Source organism: Macadamia integrifolia, chromosome 14 (genome assembly GCF_013358625.1).
Source record: "Macadamia integrifolia cultivar HAES 741 chromosome 14, SCU_Mint_v3, whole genome shotgun sequence".
In the NCBI taxonomy this organism is placed as follows: domain Eukaryota; kingdom Viridiplantae; phylum Streptophyta; class Magnoliopsida; order Proteales; family Proteaceae; genus Macadamia; species Macadamia integrifolia.
In genome coordinates, this window is record NC_056570.1 from 30,300,655 (window position 1) to 30,327,068 (window position 26,414).

The window sequence follows — 26,414 nt, forward strand, 5'->3', positions numbered from 1 at the left end:
GAATTCCCTTCATTCTAAAATTCTCTAAAAATCAAATGAAGAGAAGTTTCCCAAAAAGACAGCTTAGTCCTTCTGCTACGCCTGCACGTGGACTAATAGTAGTAGTAATAAAAGCATTGAGAGGATGAAATTTTTGTCTTTTATTAGGGGTGGAGTGGTCATTTCGTTGTAAGATCACACTTTTTTTTTTTTAATCTCTTAAAACTAATATATAGAAAAGGAAAAAAGTTGAATTCCCATTTGCTCCCTTCTCACCAAACTCGCTTCCTCTCTCGTCTCAAGATTCTTCTTAAAAATCTCGATTCCTTACGTCTGACCATTATATATGGAGCGACTTTGGAAGGGTTCCCTCTAAGCGCTTTGTCTCTTTCTCCAACAATCTGAGACAGACGTTGGGAGGCTTACGATCTCTGTTTCGATTCGCTATGTATCATAGCGAGCTCACTTCAAATTCAAATGTATGGACCTCTCTGTATTTCTTTGTCTAATTCCAGTTTATGTTCTCAGTGTTTGAATTGAATTTCGTGTTGGAAATAAGGATTTGCAGCTTCAATTTTGGTAATTTTCAATGGGTATTTGCCTTCCGAATTTATCTCCGGCGTTTGAAGTTTGAAAGAGTTCTGATTATTCTATAAATGGTGGTTCTACAGTTTTTTTTTTTTCTCAGTTGTTTGGGTTTCTTAATTTTTCTGGTGGAGAGATTTTTATTTGGAATTTAGAGAGCTGTAAGTGGTTGTTAACGCTAGAATTTGGCTTAAGAATTTAAAAGTGGAAGAGGCTGGGTTAACAATATTGGGAATTTTCAATTGACATACTGAGTAGGTTGATGAGCTGCATTATTCTGAATTGTCTGACAGTTGAATTGGAGAAATTTGATTGAGATATGTTATTTTTCATGGGATATTGAAATGCATTTAAACATGCCTTCTCTGATTGAAAGGAATTACTTGGATTAGCTTCATTAGAATCTAATAGTTATAGGTGGAAACCTGGTTCTGGATTGGAAGCACCTTGTATCCTCAAGTTGTTTGACTTATGAGTTGTCAATTTGTCGGCAAGAGTTTCTATTACCAATTTTGCAATTATTCTAAGATCACTTTAAGTTCCAAGATTACACTCTGTTTTCTAATTCAAGCAGAGATTTTTTGTTGCAGAACTTGTGTAGAATTGATGAAATTGAAATTACTGTTCCAAAATAGAAAGATAATGTGATAGTTGGGTACTATTTTTATTTCTTAAAGTAACTTATCGTATCGCAGTTTGTTAACAATGGCTTCCTCTTGACAGGGAAATTCTAGTGTTTCATCCTTGCATATAGAGAATGGTTATATGGATACAATTCCACTTATGGATTCAGAAAAAGTAATGAAGGATTTCCTCCAACAACAGTCTGTCAAGGGAGTTGATGAGCATCTTATTGAGTTCTCTGAGGCATTGCGAAGTAAGTCATGTTTGAATCCTTGAAATATTCCAGATCTTTCAATGAGCTTTCCATTTTCAATATGTCAAACTTTCTTATGTGTGAATAATGCACTGTCTTGTCTCAGTCTGCATAATCTAAGCAATTGGATGAGATTGGGATGGCAATGTTTTATAGTCTTACCCTAATTTATAATAACTGTTCAGCTTCTGCTATTGCCACAGACACAACATGCCTGTTTATCCCCAGTCAAATTGATGATACGATAATTTTGCATGCTGCTTGCACTGCCTGATTTAGCGTAGTCTTTCAATGGCTAGCTGGTTGATAGTTGTCTGAATTTGGATCAATGGTGTATAGCAATTAGTGTACTTTTCTTCAAGATCAACTCGAAGTAAGCTGCTGGGTCACTGTTGGTCCCAAGAGTGCAAGAATGTAACGTGTTTATTACAAGTGTGAGACAAATAGGGCTCCTTGCTTCTTCCTCATTCTTATAATCCTCATTTTCTCCCTCATCAGAATCATACTAGTCATTATTCAAATATTTTGCCATGGAAAAGAAAGAGAAGGAAGAAAGTACTGCCTTGTGTTAAATCTCTTGAGCTATGAAAATTTCGTCGGTTGGAGATCACTTCATGAGGATGGTGAAGGATTTTATAGAAATACAAGCCACATTTGTTTCCTCCCTTTATTTCGAAAATCCATAGGCCGCATACTTTTGCCAAGGAATTACATTCTACATGATCTTATGCTTTTTCCCATTTTTTCTTATAAATCGTCATGGCTTGCTCTTCGTGAATAGCTGAGTACATACTCTCACAAGGAATTAGATTTCCCTCTAGAATTTTCCTTCTTTAAAAGTCCTTGTAAGGTCCAATTTCCAAAACCAATTACTGCCTTCAAGCAAGAAGATGACACCTTTGGCAATAAGCTCATTTAGCCTATAGTTTGCTCTGAAAGGTAGTAGATTGTCTAGTTAACACCACATCCTTGAGGTCAAACTTCAACATTGCCAGCTAACTCCCTTTATTCAACCACGCCCAACTGGCTTTTTAAGTCCAATATGACTTGAACTGGATCCTAATGCCCTTGTATCAGTAGTTCATTAAAAAATGTTGATTTTTATTTTATTTTCCATATGGTTTGTCATATATCACCTTGACATCCTTAGTTTCAGGTTTCCAGACAATGATTCTTGTGAATGAGAAAATATTTCAAGAATACACACTCACACTTGCATACACAAAAATGTTATTCGGAAGTGATTTGGGAAGATTTTGAAAATTAAATTAAGGGATATTAGATGACATTAAGGCCCTGAAAATAAAGTTGGAATCTCTTAGCAGATAACTAAACCCAGAAGGTAATTAAGGTTTCGAAGGGAGAAACTACAGTCTAGAATAGAATAGAGTCTGCAAAAAGGTAAATTCGGTTTCTATGGAGTTGAACATGATGGCCATGGGAATTGGGTTGGATAGAGTTCAGGTAAAGGAAACGTGAATTTGGCTATTTGTAGCAGTTGAAATTCGCTAGAATAGCAGAATTTTTGTATAGAGGGGCTGAAATTACAGAGGAGGATGATAAACGAAGAACCTAGGTACATAGTGCCTAGAAATCATGCCTAGTTTCCTACAAAAAGCAACACATTCAAAGTAAAGAAAACTTTCAGGTATCCTGATAATTCATAAACCTCTTTATCTTGTCAAAAAGAGGAGCATACATATACCTTAGAGAGGCTATACTTTCCCCCTTAAAGTGTGTACTAAGACTTCGATTACAAAGTAGAAACTTGATTCCAAGTTTATAGAATCAAGCATGGGTTTAGGCTATCTGTACCCAGACATCAAATAATATTATACCATCTAATGTAAAATTGACCCAAAAGCGACCAATAGCTAGATCATATTTCCAGTAATATTACCACCTAAAAGTGAGAACAAATAAAACAAACCTGCTTCATATATGGAAACCTTAACCATCACATGTAAAAACTAATTATTCATGCTTTTATTGGGCCTAGCCACCCAAGTGCTGGATGACCTCTTTGACATTAGCACTGCACCCTCTTGGGAATAATATATGAGGACTTGGACTTGGAGTTCAAAATTCAGCACCTTTTACGTTCTCTTTTTTGAAGGTGAGACAATTTCCATAACATCTCATGGAGTTGGATTCTCCTTATTTAGGATCATAGTTCAAGATGTTGGTCGAAACTGCATGTTTCAATTGAGATATCTCGGTTTCACAAGAAACTGAGATGAAATCTGGGCTCAAAATGGTATCGGACCAGGTTTCGGTCCAAATTTCCAAACTTGGTTCAACCCTGGCTTTAAAGTTATGTCTCCCACGAAATCTCTCTCTTTTGACTATTTTGACACAAAACTTGAATATTTCGCTAGAAACCTGGAGTGAAATTTGTTTCAAAATGCCCCTTGGTTTCAGAATATTTTAGTAAACAGCACCCGGTAACAACATTGCTTTATGCCTAAGATCATTCAAGTGAATGATTTTCTCCATTAACTTAAAAGTATTATTCAAATATAAGCATACACCTCCAAATGAATCAAACAAAAATAGTCAAAAGAATTCAATTCCAAAAGGATAAAAAGTCAACTCTAAGTTCAAGAACAAAAAAAGACAAAAAGCAAATTTTCAATTGCAGGAGAGATTTTTAACTTTCAAATGCTACAGACTTTTCTCAAATCTAAAGATAAAACATCAATAAAGATAAAAGACCAGCAACTTGCACTTTTGTTTTGATATCTAAAATAGTTATATTTTCATTCAGGGCGATTTTACACACCAAATAAAGTTTGACTAGAACATAACTCCTTCAATGTTTCATTTATGCTTGTTTTTCCATTCTCATGTATGTTTTGATTGTTTCAGTAGCTTATACATTTCCAGTAGCTTGGTTATTTGTAGACTTGGTATTTATAATAAGGCCAGTGTAAAACATCATTCAGCGTACACTAGCAAACTTGGGTCAAAACCACAAGTACCATTTTGGGTGGTTTTTGGGTGAAACTAATTCATGATTAGGTTTAAAATATAAAAAAAGGCAGTACAGAAAAAATCAGGACAAAAAACACAATCTAGGCCTCGAAGCCTTGGCCCAGAAAAAATACCTTCGGTCGAAACCTGCAACATCTCGGTTTCGGCCATGTCTGAAACTGGCCTTGAAACCAAGATGTTGATCATTGTTTTGGATTCATTGTGGTGTCTATTGACATAATAATATAATATCACGGTTTCTCAAGGGGTAGCTTTTGCAAAGGTCAATTCCTCAAAATAAAGAGGTCATGAGTTCAACTCCCTTGGGGCCTATCTATCAAATAAACAGAGAAAAAAAATATAATATCATGGGAATATGAACAGTTCATGTTATGCTTCTATCATATCATGTAATATTTACTTAAACTGGTGGCTAGGTGTCATTCGCAAGTCTAAATTAAGACAACTGAAACTGAGTCAGGTTATAAAAGCAAAAGGTTGTCCTTAAGGACTGTACGTCTGTACCCAACTGAAATTGGTGAAATCAGTTTTCAGTTATTTTTATTTATTTTTTATTTTTTATTATTGATTATCGACTCAACCCCTTGCAACAAGTTTTGTTATTTAATTATTCATTCTCGATCAGCTGTGTTTTAGTAATTGGCGCTGTAGCTTTTGGTTGATCTTATGTGTAAGATGTGGTTTATTTCTTCTTAGAGACAAGACATTAATTGCTGTGCAGAAATAATCAATAAGTTTGCTTTTACCCTTTCTTATTATTTTAGATTTTCTTTTTCTTTTCTCCAACACCCTTTTCCTTCTCTTCTCTCTAAAGTCTAAACGTTTGTAGTGCTATGCTTTTCTTTCTATTTTCTTCCAATAATTTCTATCTTTACTTGAAATTTAAGTCATTATTATATATTGCAAAAATGATTTTACTTGGTATAATGCATTTCACCATATCATGATTAATGTTTTTGATGGCATGCCAAGACCAAGAGCTGTCCCTCTTTTATATTGATCGAATATTCCTGATGTAGTGGTTCCAGTTTCTGTTTAGTTTGTTTCTATAATCTAGTTTAATGCTGGGTATCAAAATTGATGGTTGTTTCTTGTATTCATTATTAGCTGTTGCGAAGGCTTTAAGACAAGTAGCTGAAGGAAAGGCTTCTGCTCAAGCTGAGGCAGCTGAATGGAAACGGAAATATGAATTAGAAAGGGCACGAAATCTGCTGAAGGAGCATGAAGGTCAGCTTATGTTCAGATAACATGCTTTCTTTGCTTTCAGATCTTATTTTCCTGTATATGGAGTTATGGACCTTTAGATGTATAGTAACTACTATGTCATTCTCTCCAAGGAAAAAAAAAAAAATACTGATTCATCAAACAGCTTACGCGCTTGTCAACATGGTGAAATTTGTAGTTGGGGGTATATTTGTAGTCTATTATAGTATGATTCCTCTCGTTTCTTATTTTAGCCAATTGGCGTAAATTATGGCCAATTTTTATAGCAACTGGTTTGTTTGGATTGAATATGGCCAACCTAGTTCTGAGAAAAGCTAGTGGGTTAGCTGATTTCTTTGATTAAAAGGTGGTGGTTTTTGGGGAGGATAATGCAATAACTCAAACCCAATGTGGCCAGTAACTGGGTTTATTTATGTTTATCAAACCAAGAAAAATAGATGGTAGGGTTGGCCCTGTCACTTCTAAGATTCTCAGTCCTAAGAATCACCAGGCAACATTCTAGTTATTTCTGGCAAGTTGGACAAGTTTTGCCAGTTTTTAATTGATCTGGTTGTCATTGCTAATTTCATATTCATTTTAAATCTTATGAACTGAGTTTATTTTTTATATTAAGCATTCAGAATAATTTTTCCTCTTGGCACTCCTATCCTCAGACCTTAATGGTTAAATATTTTCCTATTAACTTTAATAGTGCATCTTGTTGGATTGCAGAACTGTCATCTGGGGGTGGTCATTTTGATACTAAGAGTGAGAAAGAAGGAAACATACCCATTCAGAATGAGATGAGGAATCTGGTTACTGATCAATCTGAAAGATGTTGCGGAAAGCATGGAATTTGCTCCCATGAGGTTCTTAAGCATGGAGTGTCAGAATCCAATCCCATGGTGATAGCGAAAAAGGTAACAGTTGTTTTTCCTAATTTCATGTATCTATGGTTTATTAAGTTAGCTCTTTTCTTCTCTTTCTCCCTCTCTTTTATGTGGGGACCGAATTGATGCCATCATTTTTCATATTAGTTGATTTCCTTTATGTAATTCAAATGCAGCATTCCTGTGGTACTATGCTGGTTGATTTGGATAACTGTTACAATTGATCTTAGGTCCCTGATCAAGTGAATCCTTGTTGAGTGAGATACTAACAATTAGTTGTGTAATCCTCATGGCTACTTCATATTAGTCTTCACATTTGTATATTTTGCTAAGGGGAATAACACTGTCCTCACAAGGCACAACTATTGAACTAATTGCTAAAATACTGTGTGGTGCTCTGTGTTTGAAGTATTCATGAGTATGTGAGGGCTTTGAAAGTAGCAGTAACATTGATCATTTATATTCTCTATTTTTTTGATATCTTCACATTGCACTTATTCTTGTTATGAATTATACCCAGTCCAACAATTTCTCCATTCCTTTCTACTAGGGGTAAAATCAACCTCCATTCCTATTGAATTGATTGATATGTATGGACTCTGGACTGCAAATAGGCCATCATTGCCAGGGCAGTGGTATTCTGTTGCAACTCTGGACTCTTATGACCAAGAACAAATTGTTCACATGCACTTGGTAAAGCAATGTACACTTTTTGAGAATTCTCTTCGAATGTGAAGATATTGACTTGACGACGCTAAAATGATAAATTCATCTTGTCTTTGCATCTTCTTTTTTTTCCTTATGGATGCCTATTCTTGATTCTCATTTGTGTTCCTTTTCCTCTTTTCATAAATCCTCTTTTGGTGCCAATAAAAGAAAAAAAATATCTTGGCTGTAATCCTTAGTTTGACAGTTGTGAGCGACTGAGTGAAGTATCATTACTAAAGAATTGAAAATTCTACAGGTTTCCACTGCTGCACTGCAACCATTGAAAATAGGGGGATCCGTGTACTCCGCTAAAAATTGTTAACCATTGAATTCACCAATATTTATTCCATATATTTACATGGTATCAGAGCAGGTCCCAATCCTGCCTCTTTACAGTTCCGTCATCCATGTGTCCATGCACGTGTACGTAGTTCTGTCCTGCCTATACGTGAGGGAAGTGTTGAGAGAACAGTCCCACATTGGTTACCCCTAAAGCCTTCTGTTGCCTCATATACCTGTGAGTCCCCCTCCACCCAATAGTTCAAGCTTTTTGATTGGATATATACAAAAGCTACCGTTCTTTCAGTGCCAACAGCATTGCCAACTCTATTTGTTACAAAGGCCACTTGCATCTGTAGGTTTATCCCAAAATAAAGGAGGCAAGATTTAGAATGAGGAAAGTTTTGGAGTTTCATCTTGGATACTGGAACAAAATTTCCTAGATTTTAATTATTGGTAGAATGCATATCTTCCTTTTTCGTAATAAACCAAAATTTATTCCGAAATTCCCAAAGTAACCTGAAATTTCATTCATAATATTTCACATTATAAGATAAATTGAAGTACATGTTAAGTATTTTAGATGTTACAAATCTTCACATATGAGCTAATAACATAACATGCTGTATCAATGTTGAGATAAGTAATAGTAACTTAAGTAATACTCATATGAGATGAATAAGAAATTATTATCAACATGAGAAGTTTGCATGAACGAGGAGTTAAGAAGAAAATAATATAAGAACTAGTTAAAATATAAAAATATAAAAAAGGCCAAAATTTAGAAAATTAAAATAAATCAATACTTCCAACAACATGAAATATATGAAAATTTCATGTCTAATGTGCCACAAGAAAACCAAAATTACAGGTGACTGGGTGGTTCCTTGCAGTCTGGCAACCCTTATTGAAGCATGGCTGGCTGGGGCTATTAACAGTATTTTTTTCCCCATAAAATAACAAATTTATTGGGCTACGAGCTAAGGCTGTTAGTAGGTGTGGTTGTATTCGTTGGAATTTCTACTCTTAGCTCTTTGCTGGATTGTTTGGAAAAAAATTATGCTAAATCACTCCCGAGGTTGAAGGTGATCTTGTGGGTTTTCATATTTCCTTTTGCTTAGGTGGACTTAAATGAATTTGGATTCTACTGTCTGTGAACATTAGATGGCATTTCTTTTTCCTGATTGCTTCTACTGTATAGTTTCTGTTTTGGACAATGATTTTTCTTTATGACCACACTTCATTGTCTGTGTGTTTATGCTTTATCCTTTTTACCATCATGAATGTAATATTTTACTGTGTTCAATGAAAGAACTATGTTTTCAACAGAGTAATTGCTAAATAGGCATTGCCAGCTACCTACCAACATTAGTGGAAAATTGAGAAAAATATTAGCCGTCATTAAAACTGTTGTTTTCCTGAGGCAGGCATCATTTAAACTTCAGTGGGGTTCCAATGGCCAGAAAAATGGCCAGCACAAGCACGACATTGTCTCTTTCGAAAGAGGAAATATAACAACTGAAGGACGCAGCAGTAAACAGGTATGCTTCAGTCCAAAGTTTGTCTCTTTGTTTGCATTTGTCATGAGGGAAAGGTTATTTTTATGGCATTCTTGTTTGTTTGGAAAATTTTATCTAGTAAACATGAGAAAGATTGCTACTTCTTCTAACAACGGTGACAACGATAACTGTTGTAATTAACTCTGTTTTATTTTGATATATTTTCTGGCTTGTCTACTTGAGAACTTCTTTTCATTTTCAGATTTTCTTGAAGTGGGAATCACAGCCACAGACTCTGCTTATTTTGACAAAACCAAATTCAACTTCTGTCCGAGTTTTATGTGCAGAAATGGTCAGGTAAGAAGTTTTAAGTATTTAAAATTACCACCTGCTGAAATGATCAATACTTTTTTTTTATAACTGCTATAAAAGTCCTGCTAGTAAAGAGTTCTGCGAAATTGATGAAAAAGGTATTATGTTTCAGTTATGATTGTTGGCACTTTAATAGGAATTTCTCTACCTGAGAATGGTCGGTTGTTTAGTTCTTCTTACATAGTCATGAGTAGGAAACACCTTGTCACTTCTTTCAGTGGAAAAACCATTTGCAATCATTCGTACTGATGGATCCTGTTGTAAGTGGATGTTGGATTTCCCATGATGCTTCCTACAAGCTCATGAAACCTTCTTTTAGGCATTTAATCTTATAGCCATCCAGTTTTTTGTGTTCCAATCATACTCTTCTTTATGTTACTGGCATTTTATTTTTAGCTTGGTGGATGGAGCAAGTGTCTATTGGGGTAAACAACAGGAATCCTATCTATAAAAGGTCGTAACTAAGGCACCGTTTGGTAACGTTCCTAGAAACGTGTTTCTGCATTTTTATGTGTCGAGAAACAGAAAAACGGCCTTAAAAGTGTTTGATAAATCCGTTTTGTTCCACCCGATATTTATAAATGTAAATAGAAATTTATGGCAATTTATGATACAAGAAACATGAATGGCGAAACATGTTATATTTGTTTCGCTGTTTCTAGAAAAAAGTTGAGGCCAAAATATTGGGGAAAGGCCCGACAAAAAATCGATCAAAAGGTAACTCGTTTATCAAACGCCAAAAAAATCGGTGTTGTAGATCTCGGTGTGGAAGATCCGAGAAACAAGTTTATCAAACACCAAAAAAATCCGTTTTTATTCTAAGAAACATGAAAAATCATTTCTGCTTCTTTTAGACACAATAACAGTAAAAACGTTATCAAACGGAACCTAAGTTTCGGTTATTCTGGCTAGAGGTTGACTTCTATTTTGACTTTACAATTGTACTAACAGTGTATACTCTGATTCAACATGCTTTGTAAAGTGACTCTTACCAATTCATATATTCTCCAGAGGAGAAACTGGAGCTTGCTCTATGAGGCCTAAATCCCTATTGACATATTCAATTATTGAGTATCACCTTGACCATAGGATTCTGATCAATCTTATCCACCAGCAGTTTTGTAACACTTATTTAGCAATGAATTCCATCCTAAGGGATGCTATAACTGCTGAGATGTTGGGAGTTATAGAGGTATAGTCCCACATCAGTTAAATTCAGTCTATGGTGCCTTCATATACTTTAGGAGCTACCTCCACCTAAAGTGTTAAGCTTTTGGGTTAGACATGGTATCATAGGTTCATAGCCTAAGTCCGTTTGTTGTCCTCCCTAAGTTATCTGTTCACATGCAGAGCTAGGTATGCCAAAGCTACACGTGTGGGGAAGTGTTGAGATGTTCGAGTTAGAATGTGTGGATGAAGAAGAACAATGAGATGAGAGATGAAGTACATGGTAATGTAGACTGGGATAGGGAGTCTAACCAAGTCTCAACTGTAGGCTCTTTCTATCAAAAGAACCACTAGAATAGAACAGCCATACAAATAGATAAGAAATAATGAAGAAATCAGTTCTGGAAATTAGGCTGTCGATTCCAGAAGTGAAGGATTCTATGACCAAAATATAATCAGATGTGAAGAGACATAACAGGTACTGATATGGAGTAAGAACAGGTCATAAATCATGAATAAACACCATAGGAAACCAAGGAAATTAGAGTCAGTCTATCGATTTCAAATATGGGTAGAATAGGTCACTAGAAGACAAAATTTGGGAGATTTCTAATATCTCTTGAACACTTTGAAAGAAAAGGTTCCCCTTTGGGTCGAGTTCCCCCTTAGGTAGGGCCTAACTTCGATCCAAAAATCAGCCAAAACTGATGGCTGGTTAGGTCTGGGCAGGTTCTGAAAATTGCTAACAGAATATGCAATTTTCTGGGCAGAACTGAGAAGGAAACTGAATTTAATACCTGTAAGAACGTGAGCAGATCAGTAACACTTTGTGTAGTTGAGAGAAGAAGAAGATGAGTTAAGGAAGAGGACCCCTTGTGCTTCACACCGCTGAGAGTCAGTTGGATCAAACACCAATTCCATCAGCCTTGATCAAACACAAGACAAATCTCCATGTAGAAGACAATAGCAACAACCATTAATTTTTTTTATCAAAAATCATCTAGGCCTTTAGGAGCCTCCTCTTCTTTATTTATAATGTTAATGGAGGAGGGAATTACAAAATAGAAGGTACCTCAAAAAGGAAACCAAATATTCTCCTAATACAATAGCTACTAAAAACTGAAATTAGAAACTAACTGAAATTAGAAACTAGTTGAAAAAGGAAACTAACTACTGAGGACTTGACTCAATTAATAACTTGACTCATAAGGAAACAAATATAATTCAAATCAAGCCCAACTAAAAAGGAAACTAATGAAAATGGAAACTAACTAGTAATCCCGTACTCAATCTTAGAGCTCCCTTTTTAGACCCATAAACGTGGTCTATTACACTCAAAACACATGGGATCAAAAGCCTAACATGTATGGAACCCAACCCTAGGCTTATTCTTAATAAAACAAGCCTATTTTTTGGTAATTAATCTGCATCAACTCTCCCGGTCTTAAAAGAACTCGACTCCGTCGAGTTAGGTTGTGCTCCCAAGATTCCCTTGTAAGTCGCTCGCCGATGAGGTGGCACATATCTCGAAACAGAAGGGAGCATAACTCCAAGAGGAGGGAGAGTAGGTTGATGTGTCACCGGAGCAGGAGTCAGTCGATGACGTGGCAATGTCTGATAATGTATGTGGCCTCATTAAGTACATACGACCTCCTTGCTTCACCTTTATAGTGTTCCGTGCGCCATTATAGAGAATGCCTGCATGTCACTGCCAAGGTCGCCCTAGAAGAATGTCGCAGTGCGCCAATGAGGTGACCAAGCAGGTGACATGGTACTGTAGTGACCCAAACTGTAGATGTACTCGAACAACTGCAGTGGCCTCTTCTCGAGCTGTGGGTCCAAAACCTCGCACGTGAATCTTCTTGAAAAGCTGCTTCTGTGGAAGGTTGTGTGCTCGAACAAATTCAGCAGATATAAAATTTGCTTCTGCCCCAGTATCAACAATTGCATGAACATCAATAGGGTCCGAGCCGTGCAGGAGAGTACCCTTCTGTCTGAAGAGAGGAGCTTTATCAACTAATCTATTCGAAAAGGATGAAAGGCTAGCTGAATGAGCTTCTACATCCTCATCTTCATCATCGACAATATCATCGTCCTCGAGCGGATAAGGATATAAATGAGATTCATCTTCACTCTTCTCTGTCGGTTGCTTCTCTGCAACGTTCACAGAACGAGTCCTGTTGGGACACTTATTGGAATAGTGACCCTTCTCGCCACAACTATGGCATATGATATTCTTCACCCCAACACTATCCTTGTTGAACTCTGACCTTTTCTCTTCAACTCTGCGAGCTTCAGGCTTCTTTTCCTCCATACGCGGTGGAGGTCTATAAACTGAAGAAGTCTTGAGCATGCCCTTCCAATAAATGGACTTCTCTTCAGCTGTCTTGGCATGAGCCGCTGCCACATCAACAGACCTGAAATCAGTGTTAGCCAACTCAAGTCGAATCTCAGTACTTAACCCACTGATATATCGCATCACCCGTTGCTGGTCTGTTTCCTGAAGCCGACACCTTGAAGACAGTTTGTGGAATTCGAGGGTGTAAGAATCCACATCTTTGTTCCCTTGTTGCAAGTTAAGTAATTTATGAAACATTACCTTTTCATAATTAAGGGGAACAAATTTTTCAGTCAGGATCTGCTTCATGACCTCCCAATTGATAACGGGTCCAAGTCTTCTGACAAACCTTGCATGTAGTACATCATCCCACTATGAACAGGCATACCCAATAAACTTGGTGATGATGAGTTCACACTTCTTCACGTCTGGAAGAGACTTATACGCAAAAATTCTCTCAACTTTGGTAAGCCAGTCAAGAAATTCCTCAGGTCCCTTTTCACCACTGAACTCGGGAACCTCAACTTTGATGCCATAATCTCTGTCAGAAAATTGCCGGGTAACATCCTGGGGAACAACTGGATCAGATTGCTGCCTCTGAGGTGTGTCTTCGATCCTTAAAGTGTTGAGCTGAGGGGGTAATGTAGAGGATCCTTCTTCAGCTCGCTTGTCGGACCTCCTCATAAAGGCAATCATCTCTTCCATAAACTTATCAAACTTGGCTTCAGTCCTCTCAAGCCTAGCATCAGTATTCTATTGGTTCTCGGCTAACTCACGATACAATTTGTGCAACTCAGCATTGGTGATGTGACTTGCCATGGTTAGAAAATTACAGGAAAATTTGCTCTGATACCACTTAATGTAGACTGGGATAGGGAGTCTAACCAAGTCTCAACTGTAGGCTCTTTCTATCAAAAGAACCACTAGAATAGAACAACCATACAAATAGATAAGAAATAATGAAGAAATCAGTTCTGGAAATTAGGCTGTCGATTCCAGAAGTGAAGGATTCTATGACCAAAATATAATCAGATGTGAAGAGACATAACAGGTACTGATATGGAGTAAGAACAGGTCATAAATCATGAATAAACACCATAGGAAACCAAGGAAATTAGAGTCAGTCTATCGATTTCAAATATGGGTAGAATAGGTCACTAGAAGACAAAATTTGAGAGATTTCTAATATCTCTTGAACACTTTGAAAGAAAAGGTTCCCCTTTGGGTCGAGTTCCCCCTTAGGTAGGGCCTAACTTCGATCCAAAAATCAGCCAAAACTGATGGCTGGTTAGGTCTGGGCAGGTTCTGAAAATTGCTAACAGAATATGCAATTTTCTGGGCAGAACTGAGAAAGAAACTGAATTTAATACCTGTAAGAACGTGAGCAGATCAGTAACACTTTGTGTAGTTGAGAGAAGAAGAAGATGAGTTAAGGAAGAGGACCTCTTGTGCTTCACACCGCTGAGAGTCAGTTGGATCAAACACCAATTCCATCAGCCTTGATCAAACACAAGACAAATCTCCATGTAGAAGACAATAGCAACAACCATTAATTTTTTTATCAAAATCATCTAGGCCTTTAGGAGCCTCCTCTTCTTTATTTATAATGTTAATGGAGGAGGGAATTACAAAATAGAAGGTACTTAAAAAAGGAAACCAAATATTCTCCTAATACAATAGCTACTAAAAACTGAAATTAGAAACTAGTTGAAAAAGGAAACTAACTACTGAGGACTTGACTTTATTAATAACTTGACTCATAAGGAAACAAATATAATTCAAATCAAGCCCAACTAAAAAGGAAACTAATGAAAATGGAAACTAACTAGTAATCCCGTACTCAATCTTAGAGCCCCCTTTTTAGACCCATAAACGTGGTCTATTACACTCAAAACACATGGGATCAAAAGCCTAACATGTATGGAACCCAACCCTAGGCTTATTCCTAATAAAACAAGCCTATTTTTTGGTAATTAATCTGCATCACATGGAGAAGTATAAGAGGGAGAAGGATAGAAATCGATGGTATGGTAGAATGTGTGTTCTGAGTAAAGTCTCACTAACACCAATATATTACTTCATTAACATATTTACAAGATATTACACATACCTCCCTAAGGAGGAAAAGAAAAAATAACATAACCTGAAAAATTACTAAATTACCCTTAGAGTAACATAACTAATATCTCTGACACTCCCCCTCAAGCTGGAGAATAAATATCATGCATTCCATCTTGGACAACGTAGAACTGAACTGATGATGAAGAAGACCCTTTGTGAAGATATCAACCAGCTGATCTCCAGTCCTCACAAAAGGTGTGCATATGTAGCTAGTGTCAATCTTCTCTTTGATGAAGCGTCTGTCCACTTCTATGTGCTTTGTCTTGTCATGTTGCACAGGTTTGTGGGCTATACTTATGGGCCTTATGGCAGCCTTGTCACAATAAAGCTTCATAGGTGCCTCAGTATCAAATCTCAACTCTTGGACTAACCTTCTCAACTAGAGAAGCTCACACACTCCATGAACCATGACTCTAAATTCTTCCTCTGCACTAGACTGAGCCATCACAGATTGTTTTTTGCTCCGTCAAGTAACTAAGTTTCCACCTACAAATGTGCAATAACTTAATGTAGATCTCCTATCAGAGATTGAGCCAGCCTAATCTGCATCAGTGAAGCCTTCTATCCTTATGTGGTTATGCTTGGCAAAAAGTAGTCCTTTTCCTGGAGAGGACTTCAAGTACCGGAGAATGCGGTAAACCGCATCCAAGTGCCCACTCTTGGGAGCATGCATAAACTGACTCACCACCCCCACTGTATAAGTAATGTCTGGATGAGTCAAGGACAAATAGATTCTGCTCAATAGGAGAACTTGCAGGTTTGTAGCCTAACATTCCCGTCTCTTTCAATAGGTCTAGGATAAACTTTCTTTGGCGTATATTTATGCCCTTTTTGGATCTAGACACTTCAATCCGCAGGAAGTACTTTAAGGGTCCTAGATCTTTGATTTCAAACTGTTGGGCTAAGTAGTTTTTCAGCTTGGCTATTTCATCCCTGTCATCACCAGTACCACAATGTCATCAACATAGGCAATCAGCATTGTAATGGTGCCATTACCACACTTAGTGAACAGAGTGTGGTCAACCTGACTTTGGGAATAGCCATTCTTCAGAATGGCTTGTCTAAATCTTTCAAACCAGGCCTTTAAAGATTGTTTAAGACCATACAGAGCCTTCTTGAGAAGACACACTTTTCTTACAGCTGAAGGGAACTTAAAGCCAGGAGGAATTTGCATATACACCTCTTCTTCTAAGTCGCCATGTAGGAAGGCATTCTTTACATCCAATTGATACAATGGCCAATCCTTATTCGTTGCCAGAGATAAAAGGACCCTTATGGTGTTATGCTTAGCCACAGGAGCAAATGTCTCCTGATAGTCAATCTCATACACTTGACTATACCCTTTTGCCACCAGCCTTTTCTTGTACCTCTCAGTAGTACCATCTGACCGGTACTTGATTGTGTAGACCCACCTGCATTCAACTGGAGTTCTCCCCCTTAGAAGGTCAACCAATTTCCAGGTACAATTTTTCTCGAGGGCCATCATTTCCTCAGTCATAACTTGCTTCCACTTAGGGTCAGACATAGCATCAGAAACATTTTTTGGAATAGAAACAAATGAGAGAGCAATAGTAAATGAAACACCTGTAGGGGAGAGAGAGTCATAGGAAACAAATTGGGCTATAGGATTAGTACAAGCTCTCTTTTCCTTCCTAATAGCAATTGGAAGATCTAACTCTGATGAGGAAGGAAAGATATTACCTGACTGAGGAGGGTGGATCTCAGGAGTTGGATTCAAAGAGGACACTTGGCAGGTCTTCTTGTTCCTCTTTGTGTACACAATGGTCACCTTTTCATTACTAGAACCTGAACCTTTCACAAATCTTCCAAAAATACAAAAATCTTGCACAAGTATTCCACAAATGCAGCAAAATGTCGCTTCCGATGTGTTCCACTACTACCCAACAACTTGTTCCAGACTTGTATGGGAGTGATTTGGCAAAAAATCACAAAATCCAACTTTCCCCAAACCTTTCTATTGAACTTCGAAACGATCGAACTTTCTGTCTAAACTTAGGTTTCTATATTAAGGAAATGTATTATTTCGGGTGAAATGATACTAAAACGATTCATTTCAACTGAAACTCTGAATTCCTTGCATGTCGTTCAAGGTTTTGTTTCAACTTTTAGTAGAAACTGAGATATTTCGTGAAGTTTCGGTGAAATCTTGAACTATGCTATAGTTTCACAAAGCTAGACCCGAAATCGAAATATTTTATGAAACCGTGAAATTTCGGTCAAAACCTGGAAGGTTTGGTGGTTGGTTTCAAGTGAGGGTTTTTAGGCCCAAATGGGCAATTAGGTCTAAAAATTTTAGGAAATTCTATTTTAGACCTTCTAAGCATAGTGGAACCCTTAGATTTTGAAAAATACACCCAAAAGGTAGTTTGACTTTGGACCCTGGATTGGAAGTGTACATTATATGCTGTTGTATAGTGATATATCTTCAACTCTATAAAGTCATAGAACGGGTCATCGGGGCAACGATGTGTAACTTATAAAAATTGAAGGCTAAACACCAAGTATTTAACCTATTTTTTGCAAAAATTCATTTTTGGGAAAAGTAATATACAACAAACACAACAACAAACTCAGACTCATCCCAAGTTAATGGGGTTGGCTACATGGATCCATACCAAAAAAAATAAAGTTGTGAAATTTCGGTAAAACCTTGAATTATCTTTCCAAACTAAAGTTTACCATCAGTGTCAAAATTCTGATAATTTATAAAATCATATTTGAACAGGTTCTAAATTAGTTGCAGTTGTTTCTTTTTGCTTCTAGCACGAGTTGGTTAGGCTTATCCTACAATGTCTAATTTTTGTAACTTAATGAGCCTCTGCTTGTAACCTATCTTCTTCTTGTACTCAGTGTTCTATTCATGTCACAGATGGCTGAAAGATCAGAAGAAAATCAATGTATACGTGGAACCACGAGTGAGAACAGAACTACTATCTGAGTCTTCTTACTTCAACTTTGTACAGACTTGGAAAGATGGTGAGCAGTGAGAAATATTTACCTTATTAGTATCAATCATGCTTAATGGATTTCGTATATTTATCTTTTAAGTTTGAAAAGATTGAGCACTATACTTGATATCCTACCTTTTTTGTGAGTCAACTGACTTCTAACCTTTATCTCAGTTATGCGTGTTGTTGTTCCAGTCATTTTACTTTCACAATTTGTCTTTCAGAATTAGTTGTAGAAATTTTATTTTGTCATGCATTGATATGTGTTCATATTCCATGAAGAAAGCTATGAGAATAGCTGAGTTACTTCATTTAGTCCCGATATCACTTCTAAAGTTCGTAGAGCTGAAGTTTGTCTATTTGCTCTACACTTAGAGAAATAATATATTGAGAATAAGAATTGCGCTCTCCTGAAGTAAGTGGTAAGTTACACAATATGATTATGGGATACTATTGCTGCTCAAATTATTTAGATTTTTAACTTACAAGAATGTGTTCTGTTGACGCTCAAGAAATAATGGGAGAGAAAACGATGCACATTATTTGACTTCTAGTGAAGTTATGTAATTTGTAGTTATTTGTGTTATTAATGAAAGCACTGAATGTTATTAGGCAAAAGCTCCAATAAGAAAAAAAAATTGTGGTACAACCTGAAGAAGGAAGACACTAAAGTTCCCTAAGCTGAGAAGCGATGATGGAAGATGGCTAGGATTGTTCCTAAGGTAAGGCAAGAGAGTAATTCACATGTCCGTGAGTTAAGCTAGATACCTTGATGAGACAATCTCCCAGTTTTGAAATAATTATCAGAGAATTAGAGAAATAGCTCAAGTCAAGAAATGCATGAAACAAGGGGGGAGAAATTAAAGAAAGACAGTCACAAACTGCCATTGATCTGAAATTTGGACAATGATCAAAAAGCATCTAGTGGACCTTGCAGCATCAGGAAGAAAGATCTCTCCCTCTCTCTGTTTCTAGCGTATGCCATTTGGCTTGGACAGATTCTGGTTAGAATTCTCTCCGATGGCCTGTAGGAACTAATAAACCAGATGAACAGAACTTATGATTAGAGAAAACTAATCTGGTAACAAGAGAATATAGTTGCAAAATGAATAAAGTAAGAATTCAAGGCTGGACTTCCAGTTTGAAACAAATCCAGACCTATTGAATCAACCTAAGTTGTTGATTCTGAAAAGAAATAAAGATAGCGGCAGAATTTGGATTTAGGAAACAGGAAAATACATCTAACCAGTATCAATGAACAACACCAGAACTTTTTGTGCTTTTGAAGAACAAGAAGGCAAACAATATCAGTAAAGAAATTCAAAACATTAGCAGTTCACTGGGCCACAACCATGGGAATTCATGTCGCATGACATTAAAAAAGCCCAAATTATCTGTTCAATCTCAAGAAAATGAGCTTACAATGCATGACTAGTGATGCATTTATAAAAAATAAAATCTTCTTGCTAGCCAATGGCCTTTAGCCCAACCCTCGAAAGTTAAACTGTTACTGACTCCTAACATGACTTAAAGACTCAAAAGACAAACTGAGAAAAAATTAAACCTCCTATTCCTATTAAACAACTGGGTTGTGGGCTTATAAGGCCAATTACAACTTTAACCCATGGAAGCAATGGCCCACTCAGAGATAACCCAACGCTCAATCAATTTGGGTTTACCCCAGTTTTATATGTTTTTCTTTGATGCTAGGCCATGAACATGGCTTGGCCTCCTACTATTCCATGTTGGCTCATAAACCCTAAGTGGCCTCTTTGCCTTAGGCCTAAGTAGTTGGCATGAATCAAATTGGTGGATAGTGGCTCTGATGTTTAATGAGGTCCAACTGATGGATAATGAGCTTGATAGAGTTACTAATTCTGGTCCAGGAGTTTTTTTTCTGGTACGGTTCTCATTATGTTTTCAAAGATGAATCATGTAGCAAAAGGAACTATTCATTTTGGGATCTCACACCTGGAAACATAGCTGCTGGTCCTGTGTTAATTAGAACTTCCCCTGATGTGAAGGTTTCACTGTTCTCCCCACCACAACGTGTATTTTAAGGTTAGTAATCTCTCATTAAATGCATACTGCTACCATGCACAACTGTCATTGGGATCATCCGTTTGATGGATTGTTTGGATTGGCCGCATCATCCCTCTGCATGATGAAGAAAGGACTTTCTGGCAAAGTAACTGGATGATATCTTCAGGAAACCTGTGATTGCTTCGTCCTTAATCTTTGAGAGGACACATAATGCAGATAGGTTGAAAACAGGGAGGCCTTTCAGAGCGCACATGATTCCATTGAAACACAGTCAAGATTGCTAAAGATCAGTAGACACCAAAGAAGAGTGATTTGCACATACAAATGGAGGGAGGGAAAGAGAGCCCATATATGTGCTGTCCTAGGACTTGGGACGAACCCAAATTGAATTGCTTTTGGAATTTGGAGGGTAGGGCGGCATCTAGTAGTGGCAATCTAAAGGTCCAGGAGATTGTAATAACAGCACCAAAGTGAGTGGATATTTTAGTGTTGGAATCCGTATCAATCCTTTGGATTCTGGTAGATCAAATAATTAATACCAACAGCATTCATTTCTGCAGCATAAAAAAATATTAAGTTAAGGAATAGTGCTACGGCACTGCCGCAAGAAGCAGATGCCATCCCATGTCTTATTGTGTCAACTTGAAATAATTATTTGTATACAAGAAATTTCATTAGAACTTTCAGGCTGTAGGATAAAAAATGTCAACTGATTGTATTAATATGATATTTTTTCATCAAGTCAATTTATTTCCTCTATTTGGGATGTCCCTTTTAAGTTTGTGGTCATATCTTTGCAGATGAGGAAGTACTACTCCTGCACATGAAAACTGATCTTGTTGTAACTCTTGGTGGAGATGGAACCGTTCTTTGGGTATATATCTCTTTTATTTTTTCCGAACTCGATCTATGATCTATTTTTATTTAGAATATTTAATGACATTGCTCAATAATAAAATAATCTCTTGAAAGGGAATATATTGTTAGCATTTCTTCAACTCAAATCATGGGGGACATGCATGATTAGAAAAGGAAATAAAAGAGCCAGGGATAAGCCTAAAATGATTCTAGAGAAGTGGTGAGGAAAGACATGGAAAGCTTAAGACTAGAAACAAGTATGACTTTGACTAGAGCTGATTGGAGAAAAAGGATCCATGTAGCCGATCCCATTTAGTTGGGATAAGGCTGATTTGAGTTGAGATTGTCTGATCCAAAATGATCCGTACTCCCCAAGACCAATTCAAATTACAGAATCCTTATATCCTTGGTCGAACCTGAAGGCATATACCTCGCTTTCCATCTAAACCACTTGAACATGCCAATTACATAGCATTAAGGGATCCTGTTCCTCTTTCATATGTGGATCCAACAGCAAAAGCATATGATGGAAAGCTGGTGTTTTTAATTAATTCTTCCTTACAAAGAGCAATATAACTTTAGATTGTGCCATTAAGAAGATGATTAGGCTGATCTTAATGCTTGTAGAGCTTCAGATTCAATTCACTTCTCTTACAGTTCAAATTGACAAGGCAATAGTGCTCATAGTTGTCACAGTGTCTAGGTGACCCAAGGCATTGCAGGGGGTCCGAAAACAAGGAGACACCAACAAGGTGCCCAAGGCAACTGGAGGCCTAGGCAACACCTTGACAATTATTATAGCACTTCAATCCATCCGCACAGTGATAATTCATCTATATAATTTTTTCTTTTGAAAAAATTCACTTAGCAGTGATATATGCTGCTAGTCTTTATTTGTGTTAGGTGCTTATGAATAAATTGTTGGAAGTTTTCCAGTTTCTGTGCTTCCTGTAGCCATTTTAGACCCATTTTAGTGATATTGCAATAAGGTGGACTCTGTCAATACATTTTCTCATTTGCTGAGCTTTTTCATCACTATATTAGTAATATTGCAAGCTCAATATTTATTCTTTCTTATTTGTTTCAGGATTTGCTTTTTTAAATAAACGATGAATAGCACTTAAAGTTTGATTCGTGTTTGCAGGCAGCATCAATGTTCAAAGGACCAGTTCCTCCTGTTGTTCCATTTTCCCTTGGATCTTTGGGCTTCATGACTCCATTTCGTATCCTTCATCTTGTTCAAATTTATGTTATTCCAGTCAAAATGATTGATATATGGAAAATGTAGATTTCTTGGTATGGTATACATACATACATACATACATACATACATACATACATATGCACTTAAATATATTTAATTTGAAAATGTTATACTCTGTTGATTGCTTTCATATTAAATGCATTTTAGTGACTGAAATTTTCTAAGTTGGTAAGTCCCTATATTGTCCAATGGGGAAGTGGGACAGGGCATCATACCAGAGGGTCAGGGGGGTAATTCAAAGGGGGAAGAGAGATGGACACAATGCCAGTTCCTTGGTTCACTTTTCTGCTACATAACTTATATTTAATTATTTCATATTAAAAGCTTTGATAGAACTTAAATATACATGAGAATTGAGGTATTTTATTTTCATAAAGCTTCATTAAATGATACACACTAGTTTAAGAATGAAAATCGGAAGATGTTCACTTGGGTCAATTGTGGATTTTTACTTTGCATCTCTTATTGGTGAAGGGACTAGTAACCTGGTTTACCCCAAGAGGTAGTTCAGTTGGCAAGGACCAACGCCTCAAAATTAACTCTCTTTGGGGCCTACTTATCCCCCATAAAAACCTGGTTTTCTCAACAAGCTTGACATGGTTTCAGTTGCTATACACTATCTATAGATTTTTTTTTTCTTTCTCTTCGGTATAACCATATTCTTCCTTCCCTCTTCTGCTAGATTATGATACAATCTTGTTAGAACAAAAAGAAGGCCAATAGTTGAGGAGGAAAAATGAATTAGCAGAAAAAGAAAGGGCAAACCTATGGTTTCACCAGCAAGGTTTCAGCAAAATCATGATCCATTTTTATGCCAATCAGAATATTCAATTGAGGTTTTACTTGTTTTTGATCCAATACATCTTGTTATGATACTAATGGTGATTTAGTCTAATTTGAACACTTATCCACTAAATTGCTTTGATACTTACCCTGAGACAGTAAGAAAAAATGCTAACCATTGTTTGGATTAGTAATCCTGCAGTTCATAGACTTAGGTTGATCGAGATATTTCACTGTGCTCAAGTTGGTTATCCTGTAACATGTGGTGTCTCATTTCGTTTTACATTTTTTTTTTTTTTTGGAGAAAATGTTCTTACAGCTACATGAAACAAAAGTGATCTTTAATAGTTTTCAGACAGCGAGCACTACAGAGAGTATCTGGATGCAATTCTGAAGGGACCCATTAGTATCACATTACGCCACCGGTTGCAGTGCTATGTTATCAGAGATTCAGCCAAAGATGAACTAGACACAGAAGGTCCTTTTATCGTCCTGAATGAGATTACAATTGACCGTGGTATTTCTTCCTTCCTTACAAACCTGGAATGCTACTGCGACAACTCCTTTGTGACATTGGTTCAAGGAGATGGATTGATCTTATCAACAACATCTGGAAGCACTGCATATTCATTGGCAGCTGGAGGTTCTATGGTCCATCCACAGGCATGTCCTGACACCACCTTTTTTTTATCATCATTATGGTGTTGCTATTTATTGTTGCCACAAATTTTGTGTTTCTATTAGAGAAATTATCCGCTAACAGTTGAAGATTAATATTTTCTTTTCTCTTGACATCAAGCAGTCTATACAGAACCAGTCTCTAGTTGTTGCATACAACTATTAACATAAAGTCCTGGAAACTGACCCTAGTGCTTTTTTTTTTGTTGGTACGAGACCCTAGGGTTCAGTCTATTCTATTCTGGACCTTAAATGTCTCTCAAGTCATCAGAGGAACATAAAGTCCTGGAAACTGACCCTAGTTTTTTTTTTTTTCTGTTGGTACAGACCCTAGGGTTCAGCCTATTCTATTCTGGACCTTAAATGTCTCTCAAGTCCTCAGGTTCCAAGTTAGGACATTGAATCATGTCAATGTATATGTACGTGATTCCTGCTGAAATTGACTTTGTCAAAGATAAATTTCTAAGATTAACAAGTCTGCAATCTCATAGTATTTTTTTATGCCACTTGCTCCCTAATCCTTATGTTATAATGATAATGCCGCAAATTCTTGCCTTTATTTTCCTTCATTATGTTTTATTATCTACGAGTTCTTGAGAAGTTTCCTGGCAACAGTGTTTGATATACAATTGTATTTCAGGCACTTCATGAATTGAAATTGACAGTGACCATTGTTGCTTCTTATGGGACTAGACCCAATTTGCAGTTAAAAAATGTCATTATAGTGGTGGATTCCTCAAGTAAGAGAGGATTTGGCACCAGTTAAAACTCCCAGCTTTGCAGGGGCCAAGAAATACAGTCTAAGGATTTTTAGTTTTACTTTATTGCAGGTTCCTGGCATCCTCTTTACACCAATCTGCCCACATTCTTTATCATTTAGGCCTCTGATACTACCAGAATATGCAACACTGCGAGTGCAAGTGCCTTTCAACAGTAGGGGACTCACATGGGCATCATTTGATGGCAAGGACAGGAAACAACTGGGACCTGGGGATGCACTTGTTTGCAGCATGGCACCTTGGCCTGTTCCGACGGCATGTCAATTAGATTCTACCAGAGATTTCTTGCACAGCATACATGATGGGCTCCACTGGAACTTGAGGAAAACCCAATCATTTGATGGTCCCCAAGATTCATAGTTACTGATATACAATGGAAGAATCTAATATGCGACATCCTGATGGTGTGAGGGTCCATATCACTTCCATGACTGTTGATTTGGAACTCATCATATGCATCCTGTGGCTAGATTTTTTTAGTGCCTATACACTGTTGCATCATCGAGGGAAGTCGAGTTAAAATGTAGGTCAAACTTCTCATCTCCTTTCATTAGAAAGAAGGAGCCTATATATGTATGAGTTATGTTTGATTCAGGAGAAGGTTAATGATGGTAATCTATGTTGTCCATCACTGTTAGGTATGTAATCCATCATTAATTTGGTCAGCCTGTCTGATGTTTGAGCCTGCTTTTGCAGAGTATAGGGGTATTCAGCAATTTGAAAATTGTATACAGCAGATATCATGAAACATTAGGTGTAAAGCAAATTACTAATCAATTATCACACAAAATGTATTTATTAATTGTACTTTCTCTCAGTGTCTCTCTCTTCCCCCCGCCCCCCGCGAGTAATTATTTGCTGTTTGTGATTCGGCGAAAGTTTTGACCATATTGGTGCATTTTTTCTCTCAATCATACATGGTACTTCCAAATTTTCTTGGCATTTATGTAGCAGCTATTGTTTTTTTAGGGAAAAAGTATCCTGAAAGACAGCATGGCCCCTGTGCCAGATTCAAGAGGGGTGAATTGACCACCACACCCCTCATGAAAGGTAGAATTTCACCCTTATTGATGCTATCGTATGTGCCCCTATTGGCCTATGTGCTGGTGCAGTGGCCAAGCTGCCTTTCAGGGAACCCTCTCTCTTTTTTTTTTTAATCTTTTTATTTTGGGAGAGGGTTCTGGAAAAGTCAGTGTGGCCCCTGCACTAGTGCGGGGACCAATGGCTGCACACACGGAAGCATTGTCTGGGTTAGGGGTGTCAACGGTCCGGGTTGGTGCGGTTTCGGTCTGGTTCCACCGGTTTCGGTGTGAGTTTTGAACTAACCAAAACCGCCCCATTAAGGATTTATCGTTTCGGTCTGGTGTTGCCTTCGGTGCGGTTTGGGTTCGGGTTGGTATCGGTTTGGATTTATCAAGTTCATTTCGGTTGGGATCGGTTTTTTAAATCGGTATGGAGCCATTAGGAATCCGACAGATAATTGAACAAAAAATGAGCATGGGCCTCATCCTTTGGAGTTTGGGTGGGTATGACTTCATCCTTTGGAACTCATCCTTTGCCCTACCCCTTTGGGCCGGTATGGACGTGTTTATAGGATTTCCTTATTTATTTTTCACATTGTGAGCCTGTATAGTATATACCAATATTTAGTGGACAAATATAATTAAAACACAACTATTACTGAATTATGCTGAACAAAAAAATGATTCTGTAATTGAATTCATATCAATATTTAGTGGACAAATATAATCCAAAACATGAGGGCCTTTGAGTTTATGAAGCCGATTAGAGCTCTGAAATAACTGAAACCAATACTTTTAAGAACCTAACATGAAATCGTTTTCTTTCTACATACAAATACATCAACAATGGAAATAATATACCAAGTGCAAGACTTTCGGAACAAGATCAACCAAATAAGGCAGTAAAAGTATGAAAATTCAAGTATCCAACAGTAAATAGGAATTTCCATACATGAAAAACCAAGTCATGAAAAAAGGAATTCCTGTACATGAAAACCTAATAATT

The 26,414-nt window shown here is 37.1% G+C and overlaps 1 protein-coding gene across 2 annotated transcripts; it reads left to right on the plus strand.

Annotated features, from left to right (window-relative positions):
* The first annotated feature begins 253 nt into the window (after positions 1–253).
* LOC122061107 (probable NAD kinase 1) lies at positions 254–25,188 on the plus strand. Of its 2 annotated transcripts, XM_042624296.1 has the most exons (12): positions 254–458; positions 1,155–1,208; positions 1,288–1,441; positions 5,543–5,662; positions 6,371–6,558; positions 8,943–9,056; positions 9,277–9,371; positions 17,903–18,009; positions 20,825–20,898; positions 22,027–22,105; positions 23,285–23,592; positions 24,438–25,188. In XM_042624296.1, the coding sequence occupies exons 3-12, from the start codon at positions 1,330–1,332 to the stop codon at positions 24,744–24,746; spliced, it is 1,506 nt and encodes a 501-aa protein (XP_042480230.1). In that variant the 5' UTR covers positions 254–458; positions 1,155–1,208; positions 1,288–1,329; the 3' UTR covers positions 24,747–25,188. The 2 variants fall into 2 exon arrangements, with proteins under 2 accessions (XP_042480230.1, XP_042480229.1); XM_042624295.1 differs by lacking the exon at positions 1,155–1,208.
* The last annotated feature ends 1,226 nt before the right edge of the window (positions 25,189–26,414 follow it).

What these genes read in the sequence shown, in the direction of transcription:
- LOC122061107 (XM_042624295.1), top strand. Translation starts at nt 426, where the DNA reads ATGTATCATAGCGAGCTCACTTCAAATTCAAAT. An exon ending in CCATGGTGATAGCGAAAAAG is followed by an intron (nt 6,559 to 8,942) that starts GTAACAGTTGTT and finishes TTCCTGAGGCAG; the next exon opens with GCATCATTTAAACTTCAGTG. An exon ending in TTATGTGCAGAAATGGTCAG is followed by an intron (nt 9,372 to 17,902) that starts GTAAGAAGTTTT and finishes TTCATGTCACAG; the next exon opens with ATGGCTGAAAGATCAGAAGA.